Raw genomic sequence first — 23,101 nt, 5'->3', positions numbered from 1 at the left:
GAGCACTTCCCCGCATACATGTACGGGGGGAACAAGAACTGAGCCCCTTCAGGATGTTTACTAAGTTTACAGTGAAATTCATCTTGAGTATTTTTGCCTGCATTTCCTACAAGTGGAAGCAGTTTTAGAGTATGACTACAAATTCATGAAAACAAGTTTCTTCTGTTTAATATAGCCTTTAATTACCAAAAACAGATTTACATTAAAGGACTTGAGCATTTTTGGCAGATACTCATTTTAACCAGAGAAAATATTGTCTACTTTTATTTTTGAGGAAATTATATTTACTTATTAATGCCCTTCATTAACTTGTTAAAATTTTTTCTCCCAAGGCTTATTTTAACAGAATTTAGAGTAGAAAAACAGAGATTGATTCTCTCCTCCCCCATAATATGTTAAAATATACATGGCTATAAATGCTTCAGACTTCTTTTAAACTTTGAAAATAATTCTTTTGTAATACTAATAAAACCTTAGGAAATTTTGAGATGTAGTTTAGATTTCTTGATATCAAGTACTTTAGCCTTTGTTGTTGTTGTTGTTGCATAAGTAATAGAAGAATCAAAATTGTTCCCCTTAATTCTCATCTTCTTAGAAAATATATTCAGTTCAGTTCAGTCGCTCAGTCGTGTCCAACTCTTTGCGACCCCATGAATCACAGCACGCCAGGCCTCCCTGTCCATCACCAACTCCCGGAGTTCACTCAAACTCATGTCCATCGAGTTGGTGATGCCATCCAGCCATCTCATTCTCTGTCATCCCCTTCTCCTCCTGCCCGCAATCCCTCCCAGCATCAGAGTCTTTTCCAGTGAGTCAACTCGTTGCATGAGGTGGCCAAAGTATTGGATTTTCAGCCTTAGCATCAGTCCTTTCAGTGAACACCCAGGATTGATTTCCTTTAGAACAGACTGGTTGGATCTTAATTCTTATTTCATCATTTTTAGACGCCTGCTGTCAGGATGATGCTTTATTATGTGATTTAGCATGGTACTGATATGCAATATTATTATCCAGGCTGTATAATATTGATTATACATTGCAGATAGGAAAATGTGTAACTTATCTGCGTGACATGAAGCAACCAAAACTTAAATGGATTTTGTGAAAATGTATTTCTGATATGGATAGCATAGTCAGTTATTTTGTTTTAAGTTTCTCTTCTCATATTTGTTTTATGGTATCTTTAATATTATTCTGTAGTTGCCTCTCAGCCATCAACTGCTGGTATAAAGCTACTTTTCCAATGAATTAGCCAAATCACTGAGAGGTTTTGAAAATTACTGTAAGTTGGTGTTACAGTTGCCATGTACCTTCCTGTGACTTAGTTTGACCTTACTGCTTTAGCTCAGCAGATATCTCAATAACATTAAGGAACAGAGGGGAAGACGCCTACAGAGGAAATGTGTATGGTGACTCTATAATTGTGCAACAGCACATCAGCATGGATGGAAGTCGATCTTACAAACTGAAGAGTGCAACAGGTTTGTTATGAATTTCTCTTTTATTTTGGAGAACCAGTAGTAAACATCCAATTTAAAAGAGATCATTGATTGTGCTGGTATCACTGGAAGGATACTTCTCATCTCTTGAAACTTCCTTTTTGTAAGAGGATTGATTGGTTGCATGTATGTTTATATGCACATATATGTATGTATACATACATACATATATTACACATTGTTGCATTACCACAAGGGATTCTACAGCAAAGTGTGACTAGCAGAGTTTGCATCAGGTTGAAACAGTCTGTGATATGCCGTTTTGACCTTCTTTCACCCCTATAGTTACTATCACATGTGGAAAGGGAAGGTTAGTGAAAGGTGGAAAAGGGCAAAAAGGAAGAGGAGGGGGTTGTAAAGAGATAGATGAGAAGAAGAAAGCAAATGTTTGGCTCTGGAAGGTAGAGAAACACTGTCACTACATCTTTGTGCTTCTGCCTCCTCTGTACTTATGTCGTGACGTGTGTTGCCCCAGTTCATTCAGATGTGTGTACATTCAACATACCTTTCTTAATGACATCAGGAAAATAGTTAATATTTATATTTATAAATAATTGCTCATTTTTAAAAATGTATTACTGCCCTAGAAACAGTCTGATCATTTTGTGTTTCTCATAACTAGGTGCTGTGGTTTCTACTAAGAAAGAAGAACTGATTGGTATTCTTGATCATTTTAACATTCAGGTAATTGCTAAATCTGTGTTTCAGATTAATAAATACAGCTGGCTACTTTTTTGTGTGATTTCAATTGTGGTATAGAAAGAATTTAAATGACCTCATATGAGTAAATTGACCACAGGAAGAATATATTTAACTATTGTTAGTAAGCCTCTAATGTATCAGGAACCTTCAAGACATAACATCTTTAATTTGATAGAATACATAAGAATATCTTGTCTATAATAATATATGCTAAAATTTATGTTGATAAAATATATGTAATAAAGTTTCTTGGCTTTCTGCTGTCCAAATCAGAATAGCATCATAGTTTCCTAAATGTGGTTGCTAAGTTTCTTTTGTAGAAAGGAAATTTATTCTAGAAATATCAAGAAAACATTTCTTTATGTATTTTGGAGTTATTTCCTCATACCTCCAGGTGGATAAGATTTGAGTCCATTCTGCTAAGATACTTTGAGCACTTGGAAACGGGGCTCAGATAGTCCGGTGACATTAGCCCTGGAGTTGTCTTGGGGGAATATCTAATCCGGACCCTTTATCCTGAAGATGAGAAACTGGGAGCCAGCAAGAGTAAATGTGCACTTACAGTTGTCTAGGCATAGTTACTGGCAGAGCCTGTGATGGGCCCCAGATATCTATGTTCAGTTCTAATGCTTTATCCACTGTATCACCTCGCCTTACTCCACGATTAAGAACACCAAGATACATACCAAGGGGAAAAAGCAGTTATGAGTCCGGGTCTCCTTCCCAGTTTGGTTTAGAACAAGTTGTCCAGAAAAACTTCCTGGAATGATAGAATGATAAATATTAGGTATTATTGATGTCCAGTGGGGTGGCCACTAGCCGTGTGAGCGTCTGAAATGTGTGACTAAGAAATCATCAAATGTTTTATTGTGTTTTACTTAAGCTGAATGTAGCTAGCAGCTTGCATATGGGGCAGCACAGGTTCAGAAAAATAATTAGTGAAATCTGAGGAAAAGCAGATACAGTGTAGAACACAGGCCAGTTTGTTAACCGAAGTCAGCAAAACCAAAAGTTAAGAGTTTATGGAATCACAGGTGTTGGGAGAAACTTGAAGGGCATCCAGTGTCGTGACATATTGCATGCTCACATTGTGTGCAGTCTCCACCAGGTGTTCCTTTGGCGGGTGCCTGAGTGGGCGGTGGTGGGAAAATGATCTCTGCCTGAGGCTGCTGACCCCTGTAGTTGACTGTGTTTATTAAAAGTTGTTAATGGGAAAAGCTGAATCAAGTCTCTTTCTCTTAAGTGCCCACTTCCTTGGGGAGTATAAAAACATGTTTCTTCTGAAATATTTGAAGATATCATAACTGCTTTAGTCCTCTTCTTACACAATTCAGTCAAGTTCATTGATCAAAAATGCGAAAGGTGAATATCCAGTAACCACTAATCACGTGTGGATGGATATTGTGCATTCAGAATGTGGGTAGTCCAGATGGAGGGGTGCTGTAGTGTGAAATGATGCACACTAGATGTTGAAGACTTAATGCAAGGGAGTAACTCAGTTTTATACTGACTCCATGTTGTGCTCAGAATCATTCAGTTGTGTCCAACTCTTCGTGGCCCCATAGACTGCAGCCTGCCAGGCTCCTCTCTGCCCATGGCATTTTCCAGGCAAGATTGCGTGTTAAAATGATAGTATTTTTGATACATTAGGTTTAAAATATATTACAAACATCAGTTTCATCTGTCTCTTTCTATGTTTTTAATGTAGCTTACTAGAAAGCTTGATTGTATGTGTTGTTTGCATTGTATTTCCATTGGATGGTGTGGCCTAGAATTGTCAGGAGAAAGGAGGGTGTTTAATGTCTTTAAGTACCCAGTTGCATTTGTCCATCATACCTCTTACTTTTTCTCTGAAGTTTATCTGTTTGTACTTGCCTTTTGCTTACTCCAGGGTCTTGACATATAAGGGTGTCAGATTTTTAAATAATCTCTAATATAAAAACTAGGAACCCCATTTCAGAGGATGTGGAAAAAAGAACATGAACTTTGGCGAAGCTGTTAATCCAAAGTTGGTGATAAAATGGCTGTCATTAAAGCTTAGTTTTAAGAAATTAGTTGCTGTGTGAAATTAAGATACCACACAGGCCTTGTTTAAAAAAAAAAAAATGACAGTCAGAGCCTGAGCTACCTATATAATGAGAAAAATGTAATATTTAGGGATTTCTTTATAACTGCATAAATCTTTTTTTATCTTCTTGAAAGGGAAGATCCAAAATCTTGCTTGAAAGAAAGATTTTCACTAGGAGTATACTAAATAAAGTACAATCAGTATTTTACAGATGGTAAAATAAAGGAGTTACACATTTTTTCATTTCTGCTGATCCTTCATATTCTTCGCTTTACACACAAGATTATTTTCTGACATATACATGACTTTGTTGGCAACACACTCCAGTGTTCTTGCCAGGGAAATCCCATGGACAGAGAAGCCTGGTGGCTACAGTCCATGGGGTTCACAAAAAAGTCAGACACGACTTAGTTACACAAATTAATACCAAAGATATAAACGGGCAATGACTGTGAATCATTTTGAAATAAGTAGGAAAAAAAATTCTTAATTCCTCATGAAGAAATAACACAAAATAAGAAATCCAAAGAACTGCTGTACAAAAAATAAACAATACTTGTCATTTTAATTCTGATGAGAAGTAACAGAGTTGGACTTTGTGTATTTAGTTGGAGGAAGTAATTAACTTGCCTGAGACTACATAGAATGTTAAGACAGAGCCAAATAAGAGCCCAAGTCAGCTGCTTACACGCTAGAGAACTTCCAACTTTGTGATCTGATGGTTAACCAGTAGCATCGGAGTGGTATCTATAAAACAGGTGGAAGGAAGGAAAACTTTCTAATAAAAACACTTCTTTAGAAAGTTCTTATGCCCTTATATAATGGAGAATATTTAATTTTGGCTATAGTATTTATTTTTAATTGGAGGATAATTGTTTTACAGTGTTGTATTGGTTTCTGCCATACATCAACATGAATCAGCCATAGGTGTAGTATTTGTTTCACTATCATGAAATTTTGAAATATTTTCTTTTCATTAAAAGTTTCTAAGGTTTTCTTTTTGTGTATTTAATGCTCTAACCTCTGGCTAGTACCTAGCCTTCCTGATGGCAGCATAGATCACTTGTAATTGATATCTTAGTTCAATTCTCTTTAAGGCATTAAAATGAAATATTTAAAGATAATCTTTTGTTTGTTTTTTTCAGGTAGATAATCCAGTTTCTGTTTTAACACAAGAGATGAGCAAGCAGTTCTTGCAGTCTAAAAATGAGGGAGACAAGTACAAAGTAAGAAGCACCGAAATAAACATAAACCTACCCAAAAAAGAATATATTTATAAATTAAGCATATATACTGAACATTAATCTTGGTCATATAGTAACTATCAAGTACTTTTTTAAGCCACTATTTAAAGTAATATTGTATGACTAATTTAGAAAATTAAGGTGGAAGTATAATTTTACTGATAAATCCTTGCTGTAACTTTTTTGGCTTTTAATTCTGAAAGAGAGTGAATTCTAAAACTTGTGTTTGTAGAAATAGAAAGGAATGAGTGACCATACATACATAATAACTTTTAAACATTAAATTATTTAGTATTCTTTAAAAAGCCAACAAAATATATGACTACTGTTACAGCTTGCAGTGTGAATTTTGAATGGTTTTGGTGTTTCCTTTGCTAAAAAATTATGATGCATTGAGACCAAGGATGTGAATGTTTCTCTGTTTTCACATTTGCTTAAAGATGGGAAGAACAGTGAAAATGAGAATTCAGAATGGTATTACCTTCACACCAAATGAGTTTTTTCTTTCACAAGGCTTTAAGAACTTTTGCAAGTTAAAGTGTATGTTTGAATGTAGCACTTTAAGTTAATTTGGAGTTTTAAATAAAATGTATTCTTTTGTGTTTGTGTTTAGTTTTCAGAGACCAGTTTTTTTTTTTTCATAGTCACATGGAAATTTACAAACTCCTAATTATGTTTTTTTTTGTTATTTAGTTCTTTATGAAAGCAACCCAACTTGAACAAATGAAGGAAGACTATTCATACATTATGGAAACAAAAGAAAGAACAAAAGAGCAGATAAATCAAGGAGAAGAGGTTTGTAAGCACTTAATGCAATTATTTTTTGAAATCAGTCAAATTCTTTTACCAGGTAAATGGTATTGTAAAATTATATACCAATGTCTATATATGTGTACCTATATAAAAATAGTATCATTTTTGTATGTTTTTTACCTTCAGGGTATTTATTAGCCTTTGCTTTTTTTGTTTTATAATAATGGGTATGTCCATGACTTAATCATAGACTGGAGGGCAGGGCAGTATCTAACCTACTTATCCCTTGCTGTATGACTAGTTGCTTCCATAATAATGTGTCACTAATTCCCACTGGGCAGTAGTTTAAAAACTATATTTCTTTTGATGGGAAAATAAGCAGGAGCCTCAGCTGGTGTTTAACATAATATGCATTTATAATTATAGATGACTTCATTACATTGGTTAAATGTTAACATTCTTTTAGCACTGAAAGTACTGTTTATCTAGTACTTTAAGTCCCAGCAGTTTTCCTGTGATTCTGTATCTTGTTCTTTTGTCATTTAATCAGTTTTATGCTATCAATTGCTTTCAGCAATTTCATACTATGTTGTTTTGAGACAGATTTTCTTAATGATTGACCCAAGTTAAATGTATTAGATGTTACACTGACCTTTTTACTTCAAATTTTTGAGGAATGCATATTTAAAATTGGGTTTATAGTTATATGGTTCACCAAGTGAAAACTAAAAAAGTCAAGATGAGTATATTTATTTTTATTCCTACATTATTGCTATGAACCTGAGGTATGTGATACTGTGTGCAAGGAGGTGCTATAAGCCATAGAATTGATATAGCACATTGATATTCTTTGAATATCAGTGTTATTATTGGGGAAAGGAAATGTATATTCAGACAAATATGCATAGTATATATTAACATCTATTATTTTAAAAACAGTGGGTCAGGACTTTGAAGAAATTTGTTTGCTTTAAATAGCTTGATGTTTAAATACCCACTTTCTTCATGGTATACTTTGTCATCAGCGATTGAAAATAATTTGTTTATGAAGTTTAAGAAGTATATCCCTGTATCATGTAGCTGAGTTTCTTATGTATAATATGCACTTTGTAAGAAGTTTTTTTCTGATTGATTCAATGTACTAGATTCTCGAAATAAACCCTGGATTAGCCTTTAAGAAGTAGAATGTGACCTAATGCAACATTGTAAATCAACTATACTTCAATAAAAATTTTAAAAAAAAGCAATCAGGAAAGGATTCAGTGGGAGATACAAATAAAAATAAGTCGGAGAAAAGAAATAGAATGTGAAGATTAGAAACTGGAAGTCATTCAGCCATCAAATACTGAGTTCCTACCGCATGCCTTCTAGCATTGTGCTTTGGCCGTGGCCATATAATGGTAAATACATAACAAGATTCTTGGCGTCATGTACCTAACTATGCAGCAGAAAGCACATGGTAAATAATTGAGTATGGTGAGTGCTCCTAGAGGAGTTAAAGATTAGTTTTAATAGGTTACTAGCAACAGGGGGCAAGTCAGGGGCAGTGGGAGGGGTGTAGTTATTAAGTAAGTAATGCCTCAGGTAAGAAGTGCAGGGTGAATAGCAATAGACAAAGGATGTGAGAGTGAGGAAGTGTGTTCCAGGAAATAACCACAGATGGAGTTTCGGGCAAGAGAGCGTGTGGTGTTTTTAAAAAGCTGAAGGAATCCTACATTGTCTAGAGTGAAGAACACAAGAATGAGAGTTAAAAGGCCAGGTTGTGGAGGAGCTTTGAAACTTAAGGGCAGTACAACACATGAAAGTGGATGGCTTGATTGAATGTATATTTTCAGTAGATCACTCTGCTACAGAAGAGAGTGAACTACTCCAAGGAGAGAATATACATAGAGAGATCAATAAAGAAGGTATTATTGTCCAAACAGATGATGACGATAAGTTAGAATAGTGGCCATGGTAATAGGGAAAAGAGCTTTGAAATGGTTTGGGCCAGTGTTACGTGGAGCATGGAGGGTAGTGGTGAAAACAAAAGCCAGATTTGTGGGGCTGAAAACCAGGAAGAATGAAGGAGCTGGAGATAATTTTCATGAAACTTAGATGTAAAGGGGAAACCACTTTTAGAGAAAAAGGTGGTGCCTTGGGGTGGATATTGTTGTTTGTTTGTAAATGGAAAAGATAGGTAAAGATTTAAATGTGATCCTGGAAAGGAGTCATTGAAAAGGAATAAGTGGAAAAAAGATGGGATGAAAAATCAACTAATTTAGACCTCCTGAGAAGGCAGATGAGGAAAACAGTGGAAAGACTTTATTTTTTGGACTCCAAAATCACTGCAGATGGTGACTGCAGCCATGAAATGAAAAGATGCTTGCTCCTTGGAAGAAAAGCTATGACCAACCTAGACAGCATATTAAAAAGCAGAGACATTACTTTACCAACAAAGTTCCGTCTAGTCAAAGCTGTGGTTTTCCAGGAGTCATGTATGGATGTGAAAGTTGAACTGTAAAGAAAGCTGAGCACCGAAGAATTGATGCTTTTGAACTCTGGTGTTGGAGAAGACTCTTGAGAGTCTCTTGATCTATAAGGAAATCCAACCAGTCAATCCTTAAGGAAATCGGTCCTGAATATTCATTGGAAGGACTGATGGTGAAGCTGAAACTCCAATCCTTTGGCCACCTGATGTGAAGAACTGACTCACTGGAAAAGACCCTGATGCTGGGAAAGATTGAGGGCAGGAGGAGAGGGGAACGACAGAGGATGAGCTGGTTGGATGACATCACCGACACGATGGACATGAGTTTGAGTAAACTCCTGAAGTTGGTGATGGACAGGGAGGCTCAGCATGCTGCTGTCCATGGGGTCACAAAGAATCAGACACGACTGAATGACTGAACTGAACTGAGAAGGCAGAGAGAAGGAGTGGGCAGGATCCAAATAAGAGGTGGGGACTGGTTTTAAGTATAATGAAGCTACCTCTTCCTTTTTAGCTGGAGGAAAAGACTGCTTTTCAGTTTATATATCAGGTTGTTGAAAGCTGTAAGAACTTGCTTTCTACAGCTTCTGGATTCTATGAAAATAGGCATCAGGGAGGAGTGAGGGATTAGGGTGGTAGGTGTATGAGGTTTGAGGAAAGTGATAATGGATTGAAATAATCCTGAAAAATGGGAAAGTGACTTGGATAGAGAAACACACTGAGATCCACAGCGAAGTCCCTATTTGAACACAGAAACTCTGAATGGAGAGGAGAGGCTTTCCAGTCAGGTGTGCAGCTTTAGAAGCTGTTTGTATATCACTGTAGTTAGTTTTTGCTTGATAATTTTATTGATTAAGAGAAAACTTTGATGAGAAAAAATATAACATTTGATTTTTAGAAATAAATTCCTTTTGACCTTTCCGGTATCATTGAAATGAATCTAGTGGTATACTTCACTCAGACTGTCTCTCAGATAGGGAACTGAGAGAAAATGAGAAAACTTGAGTTTTTGTGTGGCCTTGAAACTTTTATTCCTTCATCCTTCCTCATTTGAAGACTAGCCATTTTTAGAGTGCAGAATTAACAAAACTATTGCACATAGTATACCAAAGAAAAATATTTTTATTTCTGCTCTAATTAAAGAAATAATTGCTTAGCAGATCTTTTTCAGTACTTGTTTAGGCAATGCGTTCAAAAGAAATATATTGACAGAAAGTCCATCTTTTCAGTGTTAGTAAGAAATACGTTTTTTTTTTTTTTTTTTTTAAAGCGACTTAGTGAACTAAAGCGCCAGTGTTTGGAGAAAGAAGAACGTTTTCAAAATATCGCTGGCTTAAGTACAATGAAGACCAACCTGGAATACCTGAAACATGAAATGGCTTGGGCAGTGGTAATTTCACTTAATTACTTATTCACACATATTTGTAATATGCAGAATATACTTGGTTATAGTTGGTCTTATATGTGATTTGCTGTATAATTTCTTTTTAGGTCAATGAAATTGAAAAGCAATTGAATGCTATCAGAGATAACATCAAAATTGGAGAAGATCGTGCTGCTAGACTTGAGAGGAAAACGGAGGAGCAGCAGGTGATTACACCTTTTTTATATAGGGGTAGAAGTTGGTTGAGTGGTAAATAAGGGAGTGATTTTCTGTTGAGGATCCACATGGACCTTTATACCATGAGCAGACCCACTTTTATATTTACTTTTCCATTCTCTCTTTTTAAAAGTTATGTTTACACAATTCTGGAGTTATTTTCTGTTTGCTTGTTTATTTATTTGGCGGCATTGGGTCTTAATTATGGCACCCAGGATCTTCGTTGCATCACGTGGGATCTTTTCCAGGCAGCACACGGACTCTCTAGTTGTGGCACCCAGGCTCGGTAGTTGTGGCGCACAGGCTTAGCTGTTCGTGACATGTGGGATCTTAGTTCCCTGACCAGGGATTGAACTTGTGTCCTGTGAATTGCAAGGCGTATTCTTTCCCACTGGCCACCAGGGAAGTCCCTTTCCATTCTCTTTTTAACAGCTTTACTGAGATATAGTTCATATACTGTGCAGTCTACCTATTTAAAATTTACAGTTCGGTAGGTTTTTTTTTTTTGTATGTTCACAAGGTTTTATAGCCACCACTGTGGAATTCTCTGCTGTCTCACCAGAGATAGATCTAACCTTTCTTTATAGGAGCCCCCATGTACTCAGGGTGACTGACTTACATACTACTATGTTGTTCTACTTAGCTTATGAGCTTCTGGCTGCCAGGCTTGGTTGTACTACCGGGTGTAATCTTTCCCAGCTTGCTTTTTCCTGTCTACCCCTAAGATAAGCAGATAAGTGTTTTTCCTGATAAGAGCTATAGCATTAATCCATGAAAGGTAATAGAGGAATGTGTAAAAGTAACAGAAATGGTGAAGGCAGTACATTTACTTAGTGATCTCTGGGCTGAATTTCTTATTCCCTCTTCAGTTAGTAAATGGAAATTCAACCCCACCCACCTCTCTCACTTTATTTTTTTTCATTTCTGAGAGAATATTCTGAAATTTTCACTCGATTTTTCTCAGCTTCATTTCATAGCTTGTCATTGGGGAAGACCTTGTTGGTTTCCTCTTTAGATATTTTCCCAATCTAAAAGTGAAATCAGTTTTAGTAATAAATGCTCAGTGTTTTTTCAAATTAAGAAAGGAGAATATTGAGGCTGGGTGATACTTAGTTCTTCTGTAGGTATTTGCTCTACTTGAGTATTTAAGTGTTATACTATGTAGTAAGTGGTAAATTTCAGGAGAGTATGGATTGTCTTAATTGTCTTAATTTATATTTTCCCACCATGTCTTATATAAAAACCTTTCGTATAGTATATACTTGTTTATAGATTACAGCATAACTATTGAAGAGAAGACTTCTGAAAAAATAGTATCTAAAGCAGACTTTAAATTTGTACTCACCTAATTTAAAACTGAAAATAGATGAATTTTGTTTAGTTTGTGTAACACCTGAACCAACTTCAATTATTATTAAAAACATACAGATTATACTTCTGATGTCTTCATAATAAAAATACACTGTTATTCTATATAATGTTTCTAAATGTCTTACATAGTGACAATCCCTAATTTATGTCTGCTGTTCAGACTTTTATCCTGAGCACTTGATTCAAATATCTGTCTTCCTGTCTTTACCTGCATGTTCCAGACACTTCAAACTTAGCATGTTTAGTTTAATAGCTATGACAGATAATTTACAGCCCTCAAAGCCTGAAGGATACACTGTCTGGCTCTTTCTAGAAAAAATTTGCTACTCTCTGATCTGAAACGTTTTGATTAAATGCTGCTTTGAAAGCATTCCTGACTTTTTCTGACAGACCTGTAAGTTCTTCCTGTGTGCTTTCACTATTATAAATATACATACCCTACTTAAGCATTATTGCATCCAAACTGTATAATCTACTTGCATGGTTGTTTCTCTGCTAAATTGTATCTGTCTCCCTTTACATTTACTAAATGTGAATTTAAAATTAAAATATATTTTAGAATATTAGAGAAATGCAAATCAGAACTATAATGATGTATCACCTCGTGCTGGTCAGATTGGCCATCATCAAAAAATGTACAAATAAAAAGTGGTGGAAGAAGGTGTGGAGAAAAGGGAACCCTCCTGTTAACACTGTTGACAGGAATATAGATTCTTTCAGTCACTATGGAAGACAGTGAAGTTCTTTAAAAAACTAAAGATAGAGTTGCCATATAATCTAGGAATCCCACTCCTAGGCATATATCCAGAAAAGACAGATGCACCCCAGTGTTCATAGCACTATTTATAATAGCCAAAGTATGCAAGCAACCTAAGTGTTCATCAACAGGTAAATGGATAAAGAAGTGATATGTATAGGCAGTGGAATATTACTCAGGCATAAAAAAGAATGAGATACTGCCATTTGTAGCAACATGGATGGACTGAGAGATTATCATACTGTAAGTGAACTAAGATAGACAAATGTTATATGATATCACTTACATGTGGAATTTAAGAAAAAAAGAAACAATACAAATGAACTTATTTACAAAACAGAAACACCTCATAGACATAGACGACAAAGAAAACAAATTTTTGATTATCAGGGGCAAGGGAGGGGAAGAATAAATTATGAGTGTGAGATTAACATTAACATACTATATAAAATAGATGAGCAAGAAGGACTTACTGTATAGTATGTGTGTGTGTGCTCACTCACTCAGTATGTCCGACCCAAGAATACCGGAGCATTTCCATTGCCTTTTCCTGCTTCAGGGGATCTTCCCGACACAGGGATCAAACCTGTGTCTGTTATACCTCCTGCCTTGACAGGAAGAGTCTTTATTGCTGGGCCACCTGGGAGGCCCACTGTATAGCATAAGGAACCTATATTCAATATCTTGTAATAACCTATAATGGAAAAAAAACTTGAGAATGAATATGTGTATGTATAATTGAATCACTTTACTGTATACCTAAAACTAATGCGATATTGCAAATCAACTATACTTCAATAAAAATACATATATTTTTTAGCATTTTATATAGTTAATGTTTATCTGATTGCTGTCTAGAGTTTAGCTAAAGCAAAATTAAGTTGTTTGAAATGTGAACCATATATAATTAAGTTTTCTGTTTATTAAAGAAAAATAAAATGTATTCCAACAGTGTTAATTTTCTTAAAGGTCAGACTTAATGAAGCAGAAAAAAAATACAAAGACATTCAAGATAAACTAGAGAAGATTAGTGAAGAGACAAATGCACGAGCACCAGAGTTTATGGCACTGAAAGCAGATCTTACTTCTAAGAAAAGGGCCTATAATGAAGCTGAGGTGAGAGAAAAACTTTCATATCAAATATAAATACTGCTCCTCTGTCCATGGAATCCTCCAGGCAAGAATACTAGAGTGGGTAGCCATTCCCTTTTCCAGGGGATCTTCCCAACCCAGAGATTGAACCTGAGTCTCCTGCATTCCAGGTGGACTCGTACTGTCTGAGCCACCAGGGAAGCCCGTTAAAAACTTCATCATATCAAATATCAATACTGTTTGTTCATTTTTAAAAGTAGAGTTTTCGTAGTTATGTTGATTTCGGGCTTTAAAAAATGTTAGAATTTCACGTGGCCGTATATGTACTTCGTTTTTAAGTATATATTTCTGTATATATTCAACCTTTGATTTGACTATTTGGCAAAAGTGGACTTGAATGGGATATTTGTTTTTTCATTTTACTAAAGTGTGTCTGATTTTTTGTTAGGTTTTGTATAATCGTTCCCTAAATGAGTATAAAGCATTAAAAAAAGATGATGAGCAGCTTTGCGAAAGAATTGAAGAACTGAGAAAAAGGTAAGATAGTTACTTTGCAATTTTCATTTTTACCTCATTTTGTAATAAAATAATCCAAGTGAAATGGAGGGAGTATTTTCTTTTCTTTTTTTTTCAATTTTTTATTTCGTATTGGGGTATAGTCAATTCGGGCTTTCCTGGTGGCTCAGACCATGAAGAATCTGCCTGCAGTGCAGGAAACCTGGGTATGATCCCCTGTTCAGGAAGATCTCCTGGAGAGGGGTTCGGCTACCTACTCCAGTATTCTTGCCTAGAGAACTCTATGGACAGGGGAGCCTGGCAGGCTACAGTCCATAGGGTCACAAAGAGTCGGACACAACTGAGCAACTTAACACGCACACACACATACACACATGGTGGATTAACAGTGTTGTGATAGTTTCAGGTGAACAGTAAAGGGACTCAGCCATACATATACATGTATGGCTTTCTCACCTAAACTGCCCTCTCATCCAGGCTACCACATAACATTGAGCAAATTTCCTGTGTACTGTACAGTAGGTCCTTGTTGGTTAATCCATTTTAAACATAACAATGTATACTTGTCCTTCCCAAACTCCCTAACTGTTTCTTCCCCCCAGCAACCGTAAGTTTTCTCTACTACTGTGGAGGAATTTTATTACATTGCTTTATATTTTTTAAAATGTTAGGTTTTTAACTTAACATTTCCACTTTGGATTATTTACTCTTAGTGCTGATCAGTCTTTGGAACCTGAACGGTTGGAAAGGCAAAAAAAAATATCTTGGTTAAAAGAGAGAGTAAAGGCCTTACAAGATCAGGAAAATTCAGTCAATCAGGAGATTGAACAATTTCAGCAAGCCATAGAAAAAGACAAAGAAGAACATACCAGGATTAAGTAAGTGTCCACATACTTATATTTTTTCAGTTATTTGAAAATCATGTAGTTTTCCTCTTTATGAAAATAAAATACTTGGTTTTTATTTTGTTCTTTCTCATAATAAAGTATCTTTCAAAATCACTTTCCTAATAAAACTTCTAAACTTGTAGAATTGGACAATTTCTGGGTCTTCTTGTTTTTGTCACCGTTGCATTATTTTTATTTTCATGCTAAGTTTTGAGGTCTTCTGACTGCTTTTTCCTGGTAACACAATTGTTTTCAAATAATCTGCCTTTAGTTCTTAGGGTAGCTGTGTCATTTATTGGTATGCAGGTGTTAGGGGAAAAGTCTGGATGTGTCTGTATAACCTTTTCATGTACCTATTCTGTTTTTCCACTTGTTTTTTTTAGGAGAGAAGAGTTAGATGTGAAGACTACACTGAACTTTAACCAGAGGCAACTGAAAGAATTGAAAGATAGTAAAACCGATCGACTCAAAAGATTTGGCCCTCACGTTCCAGCTCTTCTTGAAGCCATAGATGATGCCTACAGACGGGGACACTTTACCTATAAACCTGTAGGCCCATTAGGTATTTGTCACCAGTTAGTCAGGATATCATAAGAATTAGAAGTGTATTTTTATTTTCAGGAAGGAATCTGTTGAATATAATTTTTCTGAAGTTCTGTCATCAAAGAACCGTGTAGTTATGTGTAGACTTTGTACGCATTCTAAGAAATAATGATAAAATCACTTTAAGCTTTGTAACTTTCCTCTTGTATCTTTTAAGCACAAAAGAATCAAGAGAACTTAGGAAAAGGAAAAGTAGCTATAGAGTTAAATAATCTGGTTCTGATTTTTTTCCTGAATGAATAAATCAGTGAACTAATTTGCATGTAATTGATTAGTAGGAAGTTTCTATTTAGGTTGGACAATATTTTTTTTTTAGTTCTCTTTCAAGTATAAATCTGGGGTTATTTAACTATCCTTATATGTGCATGAGAAAAAAAATCAATTGAGGGACTTGCCTGTTGGTCCATTGGTTAAGACTTTACCTCCCAGTGCAGGGCTGTGGGTTCAATCCCTGGGTGGGGAACTAAGATCACACATAAATCATGGCCGAAAAATCAAAACATAAAATAGAAGTAATGTTGTAATAAACTCAATAAAGACTTTAAAAATAGTCCACATCAAAAAAATCTTTATTAAAAAATACATTGAGTTTTGAGGAGTTATCTTTAATTCTGTACATCATTAGGTGAAAATGATGTTATAGATACATTTTTAGTACAGTTTTATATTCTGCATTAAGTATTATAGTAATGTCTCTTCATTTAAATCATATGTGTGTACCTCTGTACCAGGATCCATTTCAATAGGTGAGGTATTTTTTTCCCTCTCTTTTCAATATTAATCAGTTTTGCATTAAATAGTAGAATCTGTAACCCTTTTGGCCTGATATTCAAAACCCATTCAGAGGCTGAATTAGTATACTTAAAGGAAAAACAGTGTTGATTTACATTAGAGCAAGACAGCTTTTCATAGGATTCAGTGTTTTTTCCCCAGTGTATCCAGTGGGATGAGGGTATTTCCCTTTTGGTTAAAATAAGATCTGTAATATCATTTAAATTGCTTAGTGTGAAAATATTTTAAAGTCATTTATGAACTGTTATACAAAGATAATAGTTTCCCTGCTGGCTCAGTTGGTAAAGAGTCTGCCTGCAATGCGGTATACCCGGGGTCAGTCCCTGGGTTGGGAAGATGCCCTGGAGAAGGAAATGGCAATCCACTGAAGCCTAGCGGGCTACAGTCCATGGGGTCACAAAGAGTCGGACATGACTGAGTGACTATCATTTCATACAAAGATAGTTACATTAATGTTTCAGGTATTTAATGGCCATTTTAATAGCTTTCTCTCATTTTTAGGAGCTTGCATTCATCTTCGGGACCCTGAGCTTGCTTTGGCTATTGAATCTTGCTTAAAAGGACTTCTTCAAGCCTATTGTTGCCATAACCATGCCGATGAAAGAGTGCTTCAGGCACTGATGAAAAAGTTTTATTCACCAGGGACCTCACGGCCACAGATCATAGTTTCTGAGTTTCGGAATGAGATGTATGATGTAAGACACAGGTAAGGCATCAGTAATTATTTAAAAACTGTTCTGGTTTTGCTTAGTCATGTACAAGCTCAGAAAGAATTAGAACATTTTTAATGTTAACCATGTCTACACTACTGATCTGTAAAAATTCCATCAGCCACATCTTTAATTTGAATCTAGGCGTTGGAGATACATAGATCGATAAATGAGAGATACTCCCTGCCTTTGAGGTCCTTACACAAGGTCTGTTTTGGGAGACATACCAGGAAATAGACCTTGTGTGGCTTAGAAATTATACTGAAGAATGAAATGGTGCATACCCGTCGACGTTAAAAAGGAGGGTGTACGGCAGAGTTGTGGCACTTAATGCTCACAGCTCAACTCGAGGTGGTTTACAGAGTCCATAAAGAGATGTGGTTGTTTTCTTTGATCTTTGTTTGATTGTTTTCTTTGACCCTAACAAACCTCAAGGGCACCATACGTAAACTGGCCCCATTGTTAGCTGCTAGCTAGCTAACCGGAAAAGGCAATGGCAACCCACTCCAATACTCTTGCCTGGAAAATCCCATGGGCGGAGGAGCCTGGTAGGCTGCAGTCCATGTGGTTGCTAAGAGTCGGACATGACTGAGTGACTTCGCTTTCGCTTTTCACTTTCATGCATTGGAGAAGGAAATGGCAACCCACTCCAGTGTTCTTGCCTGGAGAATCCCAGGGACAGGGGAGCCTGGTGGGCTGCCGTCTATGGGGTTGCACAAAGTCGGACACGACTGAAGCAACTTAGCAGCAGCAGCTAGCTAACAGTTTACTCTTTTACACACACACACATACACATATATGTATATATGATATATATGTAAGGTGTATCCTCCTACATACATATATTCCTCTGTATATATATTTTCCTATTACTAGATTACAGTTCTAAAAATTTTTTTCTCTCCCACTCCATTTTTTCGTTATGAATCCAATTTTTGCTTCTTTCAATTAAGTCCAGAGACATGAAAAATGCCCTTGTTTTTAAGCATGTTTTTTCCATATTTAATTTGATTGTGGTATTTTTCCTTTTACTTGGCTTTAGAAATCATGTTTTATTAAGATTTCTTCTAAGCTTAATTGGGATCATCAAAGCATTTTGTCCTGTAATTGCTCCTACCACTGAGGCTCATCGTGCTTGCCTGGAATTTGAATTTGCCTGGGTTTTTCCTTTGTCCCCATCCTCCTTAGGCTTCTCCGTTTTGTTGTGTGAGCCTTTTTCATACATGTCCTTTCCTTGTCTCATGACTGACCCGTTATTGCTACTATTCCTTTCTACTTTTTGTTCTCCTATACGGATTTTACCACAACTTATTGTGATATAAATTAAATACGAAGTACATCCCAGGGCAGTAGAGCAAAAGGAAGAGGTGGTTGTGACTGAGAGCTTTAGAGCTGGTAGGAGCAGACCCATCCAGCAGTGGCCCATGCCTACTTGAAAGTACTTGCTCCTCCCCAGCATAGAACCTGTGCTCTCAGTGGACTGGCCAGAGTCTATGTTTTACCGCAGTCCCCTTCCACATCCCCTCCCTCTTAGACTTCTACTCCCCACCCTCTCTCCCCTCCTTCCCTGCGTTGTTTCACTGACAGACATTTCTACAGCGCCAACCCCCTGTTCTGTCTTTGTTTTTACTTCGCTTGAGCTCTGTCCTAAGGTTGCTATCCTGTTTCTCTGCCTCATTTTACAGGAAAGACTCCTCAGAAGAGTTGTGTCTGTCACTCATTTCTGTCTTCCTCTTCTTTCTTGAACCTTAACTTGTCAAGCTTGTAGAACTTCATCACATCCCAGAACAGCTCTTGTCTGGGCACCAACGAGCCTTGCTTGGGTTGGTCCTGGAGTCCTTCCTTCCTACTCACTGACTTGACCTATCAGCAGTATTTGCCAAAGTGTGTTCTCATCCTCTTTAGGCCTCACTGTGATCTCTCAGGCTTACGTGTTCTATCTTCTTGCCTTATGTCCTGTCCTAGTGTCCAGACACACTTGCCACACTGCTTGTCCACTGCATACCAACCTCCTGGCTTCTCCAACAACCATTTTCAGGGTCATTGCAAATGCTGCTCTGGCATGCAAATCATGCTCTGGCATGAAATGCTCTTCTTCAGGGTGCTAATGTGACTCCCATTCCCTTAGGTGTCTGCTCATTGTTATCCTAGTAAGGCTTTTCCTGACCTTTTCTGTGTGAAAAAGTACTTTTTCTTGCTTTTCTCTCCCTTCAATAGACTGTAAGCTTCATGGGGAGAAGGATATAGTCTGTTTTGTTCCTATCTCCTCATCCTCTGAACAGCATTTGGCACATAGTAGGTGCTCAGAAAGTACATGGTGAATTGATAACTAAGTGGAAAACATATACACACACACACGCGCAAAGATACTTTGTTTTGGAATTCTAGAACTAAGCATTACAAATGCCATTGCCATTTCCCCATGTCTTTTAATTAATTGACTTTTATGTTTATGTGGTAGCAGTATAGGACTTAAGGAAATTGTAATAATTAGTTACAGTGGGCAATAGAATATAATGATTAACAATCTGGGTTCTAGAGTTGAGCTGCCTGGTTTAAATCCTAGCCTGACCTCTAAGTTAGCTTTATGACATCAGGAAACTTGCTGAACTCTCTGAAGCTTCCTCCCTTGAAAAAAAAGTAGAATAATGTTACCTATCTCATATAGTTGTTCTGAGAATTAAATAAGCCAGCATGGTCATTCGTCCTTTGGTATCCACAGAGGATTGACTCCAGGGCCTTCTGTTGGTACCAGAATCTGCAGATGCTCATATCCCATAGTTGGCCCACTGTAGCCACAGTTCCTGATTCAGACAAGCGTGGACAGTGCAGGACCTACTGTATTCATTGAAAAAGAATCCACGTATAAGTGGACACATGCAGTTCAAACCCGTATTGTTCAAGGATCAGCTGTACTTAAAATATACTTAGAACAGTGCCTAGTATTATATGAATGTTTGCTAATATAAAATTAAGCCTATTACAGATGTTTTCAAATGTCTTCCATGTCTTGTTATTATCCCTCATTTTCTCAACCTGTTTAAAATATATATCATATATAATATTAAATAAAGTTGGGTAAGTTAATCCTTATATATTTTTGTCTCCTAGAGCTGCATATCATCCAGAGTACCCAACAGTTCTGACAGCGTTAGAAATAGATAATGCAGTTGTTGCAAATAGCCTGATTGACATGAGAGGCATAGAGACAGTGCTATTAATCAAAGTAAGTCCAGATGCTTCCTGTGTTTTATATTATTTTTATATTTCCTAACTTAAATTGGTTATATAAATTCTACTTAAGTACTTTACTTGATATTTTATGAATTATTTTTCTTAACAAAAACCTCTGTAAAATAAATCAACGTTTACTCTTTATCAGCATATGTATTTCCATGTACTTGTTAGATTATATCACCAGTAATGTGTTTCATCTATTGGTATAAATTTGCTGAGAAGGGACAAGGAAATTCAAAACAAATCTGTAATTAATACAGTCTCTTTTTCTCCTTAATAGAATCTGAGAGGCAGTGATAGCAGTCATCCAAATGTGTCCATGTATATTGCAAGTTCATATTGTAATTACCTGTGGGCTTGGCCCTCTCGTATTTTAGACAGATACTTGAAAGAAAATAATGAAGTCCCCTTGTAAAGATCTGTTCTAGGAAAGGTTGATTAGGCCTCAGTTCAGTTCAGTCGCTCAGTCGTGTCTAACTCTCTGCGACCCCACGAACCGCAGCACACCAGGCCTCCCTGTCCGTCACCAACTCGCGGAGTCCATCCAAACCCATGTCCATTGAGTCCGTGATGTCATCCAACCATCTCATCCTCTGTCGTCCCCTTTTCCTCCTGCCCTCAATCTTTCCCAGCATCAGGGTCTTTTCAAATGAGTCAGCTCTTCGCATCAGCTGGCCAAAGTATTGGAGTTTCAGCCTCAGCATCATTCCTTCCAATGAAAACCCAGGACTGATCTCCTTTAGGATGGACTGGTTGGACCTCCTTGCAGTCACGGGACTCTCATGAGTCTTCTCCAGCACCACAGTTCAAAAGGATCACTTCTTCGGCACTCAGCTTTCTTTATAATCCAACTCTCACATCCATACATGACCACTGGAAAAACCATAGCCTTGACTAGACGGACCTTTGTTGACAAAGTAATGTCTCTGCTTTTTAATATGCTGTCTAGGTTGGTCGTAACTTTCCTTCCAAGGAGTAAGCGTCTTTTAATTTCATGGCTGCAATAAGCCTAATCACCTTACTTCCTCTAGGAAGTAAAATATTAAAGATGTCCAGGTTTTCCCTACATAATTCAGTGTACTAATCTTTTCTTGGAATTTGCTCTTCACTCATCTTTTCTAAGGTTTAAAAGACATTTAGAAAAAAGTAAGATTTCATTTTTCTGTGAAAAATAAGATTTCTAAGGTAAATATTTTTATGTGAAAAGGTACTTAAGATTTTTTATTTTAATGGATAGCAGTGTTAGAATTTAAAAATAAAATGTCAGTTTGTCATAGAACATTGTTTCCTATGTTTTTAAGACTTAGTTTAATTCTTTGAATCTTGAAAGCTGTTTTTTAAATTCTTCTATTTATCTTCATGGAATTATTTCATTTGAATGTTTAAAAAAATACTTGAATCTTAAACTAGTGATAGGTAACATTTTGAAATTATATACAGTGGAAGTGCTTTGACATATTTTAAAAATGTATTTTTCCCTCTATATTTTTTAGAATAATTCTGTAGCTCGTGCAGTGATGCAATCCCAAAAGCCACCCAAGAATTGTAGAGAAGCTTTTACTGCTGATGGTGATCAAGTTTTTGCAGGGCGTTATTATTCATCTGAATATACAAGACCTAAGTTTCTAAGCAGAGATGTGGATTCTGAAATAAGGTTGGTATGCAGTGTAGCTTTATTGTATTATTCCCACCCTTTCTTTGTGATTTATTTATTTTTGGCTGTGCTGGGTCTTCTTTGCTACACATAGACTTTCTCTAGTTGTGGCAAGGGAGAGCTACTTTCTAGCTGAGGGTGTGTGGGCTTCTCATTGCAGTGGCTTCTCTTATTGCGCAGAGCATGGCTCTAGGGCATATGGGCTTCAGTGTTGTGGTCCATGGGCTTAGTTGCTCCACAGCAGGTTGGATCTTCCCAGATCGGAGATCAAACCGTGTCTTCTGCATTGGCAGGTGGACTTTACCACTGAGCCATCAGGGAAATCCCTGAACTTTGTTGTTTTTTTATTTTTTTAAACTGTTTCTCACATAAATTAACTTTATTGATTGAAAATACGATGTTATGATACTTTGTGTCATCTGTTTTGATCTGAACAAGTATAGTAGTTGTCTGATATTTGAAAGTTTAAAAAAAATTCACTGGTGTTTTTTAAATACAGAAAAATGTAAATTAGAAAACAAAAGTAACTCATAATCTGATTTCCTGACAGTCCCTATTGACATTTTAAAAATAATTAAAAGTAATATATGCACATGGTGAGAAAATTCAAACAGTCCAGAAATGTATGCATTGAAAAGTGAAGCCCTTTGCCCCCATCTCTCTTTCAAAAGTAAGGTAATAGTTTAACAGTTTCTTAACATATATTTCCGGAATTGTTTATATACTTGTACCTTCTTATATTTATTTTCAGAACAGTTTGAAATTGAGATATAATTCAAATGTACAATTGAGAGATTTTTGTGCAGCCATAACTATTATATCAGTCCCAAGCATTTTTGTCACACCAGAAGGGAAACTGCCCATGAGCAGTTGTTCCCTTATTCCTCCCCACCCTCAGCCTCTGGCAACCACTACTCTATTTTTAGATTTGTCTTTATGGATTAGTTTACTCTGGATACTTCATAGAAATGCAGTCATATAAAATGCATCCGTTTGTGTCCAGCATCTTCCACCTAGCATGTTTCAAAGTTCATCCATTTGTGCTGTGTATAAGTATGCATATGGTTTCTATGTCTTGCCTTTTGTCTCTCGATATTATATCTTGGGCAGGGTTTCCCTGGTGGCTCAGTGGTAAAGAATCTGCCT

General features: G+C 36.5%; 1 protein-coding gene across 2 annotated transcripts in view; it reads left to right on the top strand.

Moving 5' to 3' along the window:
• Positions 1–23,101, top strand: part of SMC6 (structural maintenance of chromosomes 6) — a 70,457-nt gene that overhangs the window by 23,294 nt on the left and 24,062 nt on the right. For both annotated transcript variants that reach the window (XM_055399304.2, XM_055399305.2), the window contains 13 exons: positions 1,345–1,481; positions 2,122–2,183; positions 5,415–5,495; positions 6,207–6,308; positions 10,007–10,126; positions 10,228–10,326; positions 13,434–13,580; positions 14,005–14,093; positions 14,786–14,950; positions 15,343–15,521; positions 16,856–17,060; positions 20,176–20,290; positions 21,795–21,955. In XM_055399304.2, the coding sequence (XP_055255279.2) occupies positions 1,345–1,481; positions 2,122–2,183; positions 5,415–5,495; positions 6,207–6,308; positions 10,007–10,126; positions 10,228–10,326; positions 13,434–13,580; positions 14,005–14,093; positions 14,786–14,950; positions 15,343–15,521; positions 16,856–17,060; positions 20,176–20,290; positions 21,795–21,955 (1,662 nt within the window). The remainder of the gene's footprint in view (positions 1–1,344; positions 1,482–2,121; positions 2,184–5,414; positions 5,496–6,206; positions 6,309–10,006; positions 10,127–10,227; positions 10,327–13,433; positions 13,581–14,004; positions 14,094–14,785; positions 14,951–15,342; positions 15,522–16,855; positions 17,061–20,175; positions 20,291–21,794; positions 21,956–23,101) is intronic.

Source organism: Moschus berezovskii, chromosome 11, assembly GCF_049115385.1.
Source record: "Moschus berezovskii isolate FMDL1 chromosome 11, NW_MosBer_1.0, whole genome shotgun sequence".
Classification (NCBI taxonomy): domain Eukaryota; kingdom Metazoa; phylum Chordata; class Mammalia; order Artiodactyla; family Moschidae; genus Moschus; species Moschus berezovskii.
This window is presented reverse-complemented; position numbering and strand designations above follow the sequence as displayed.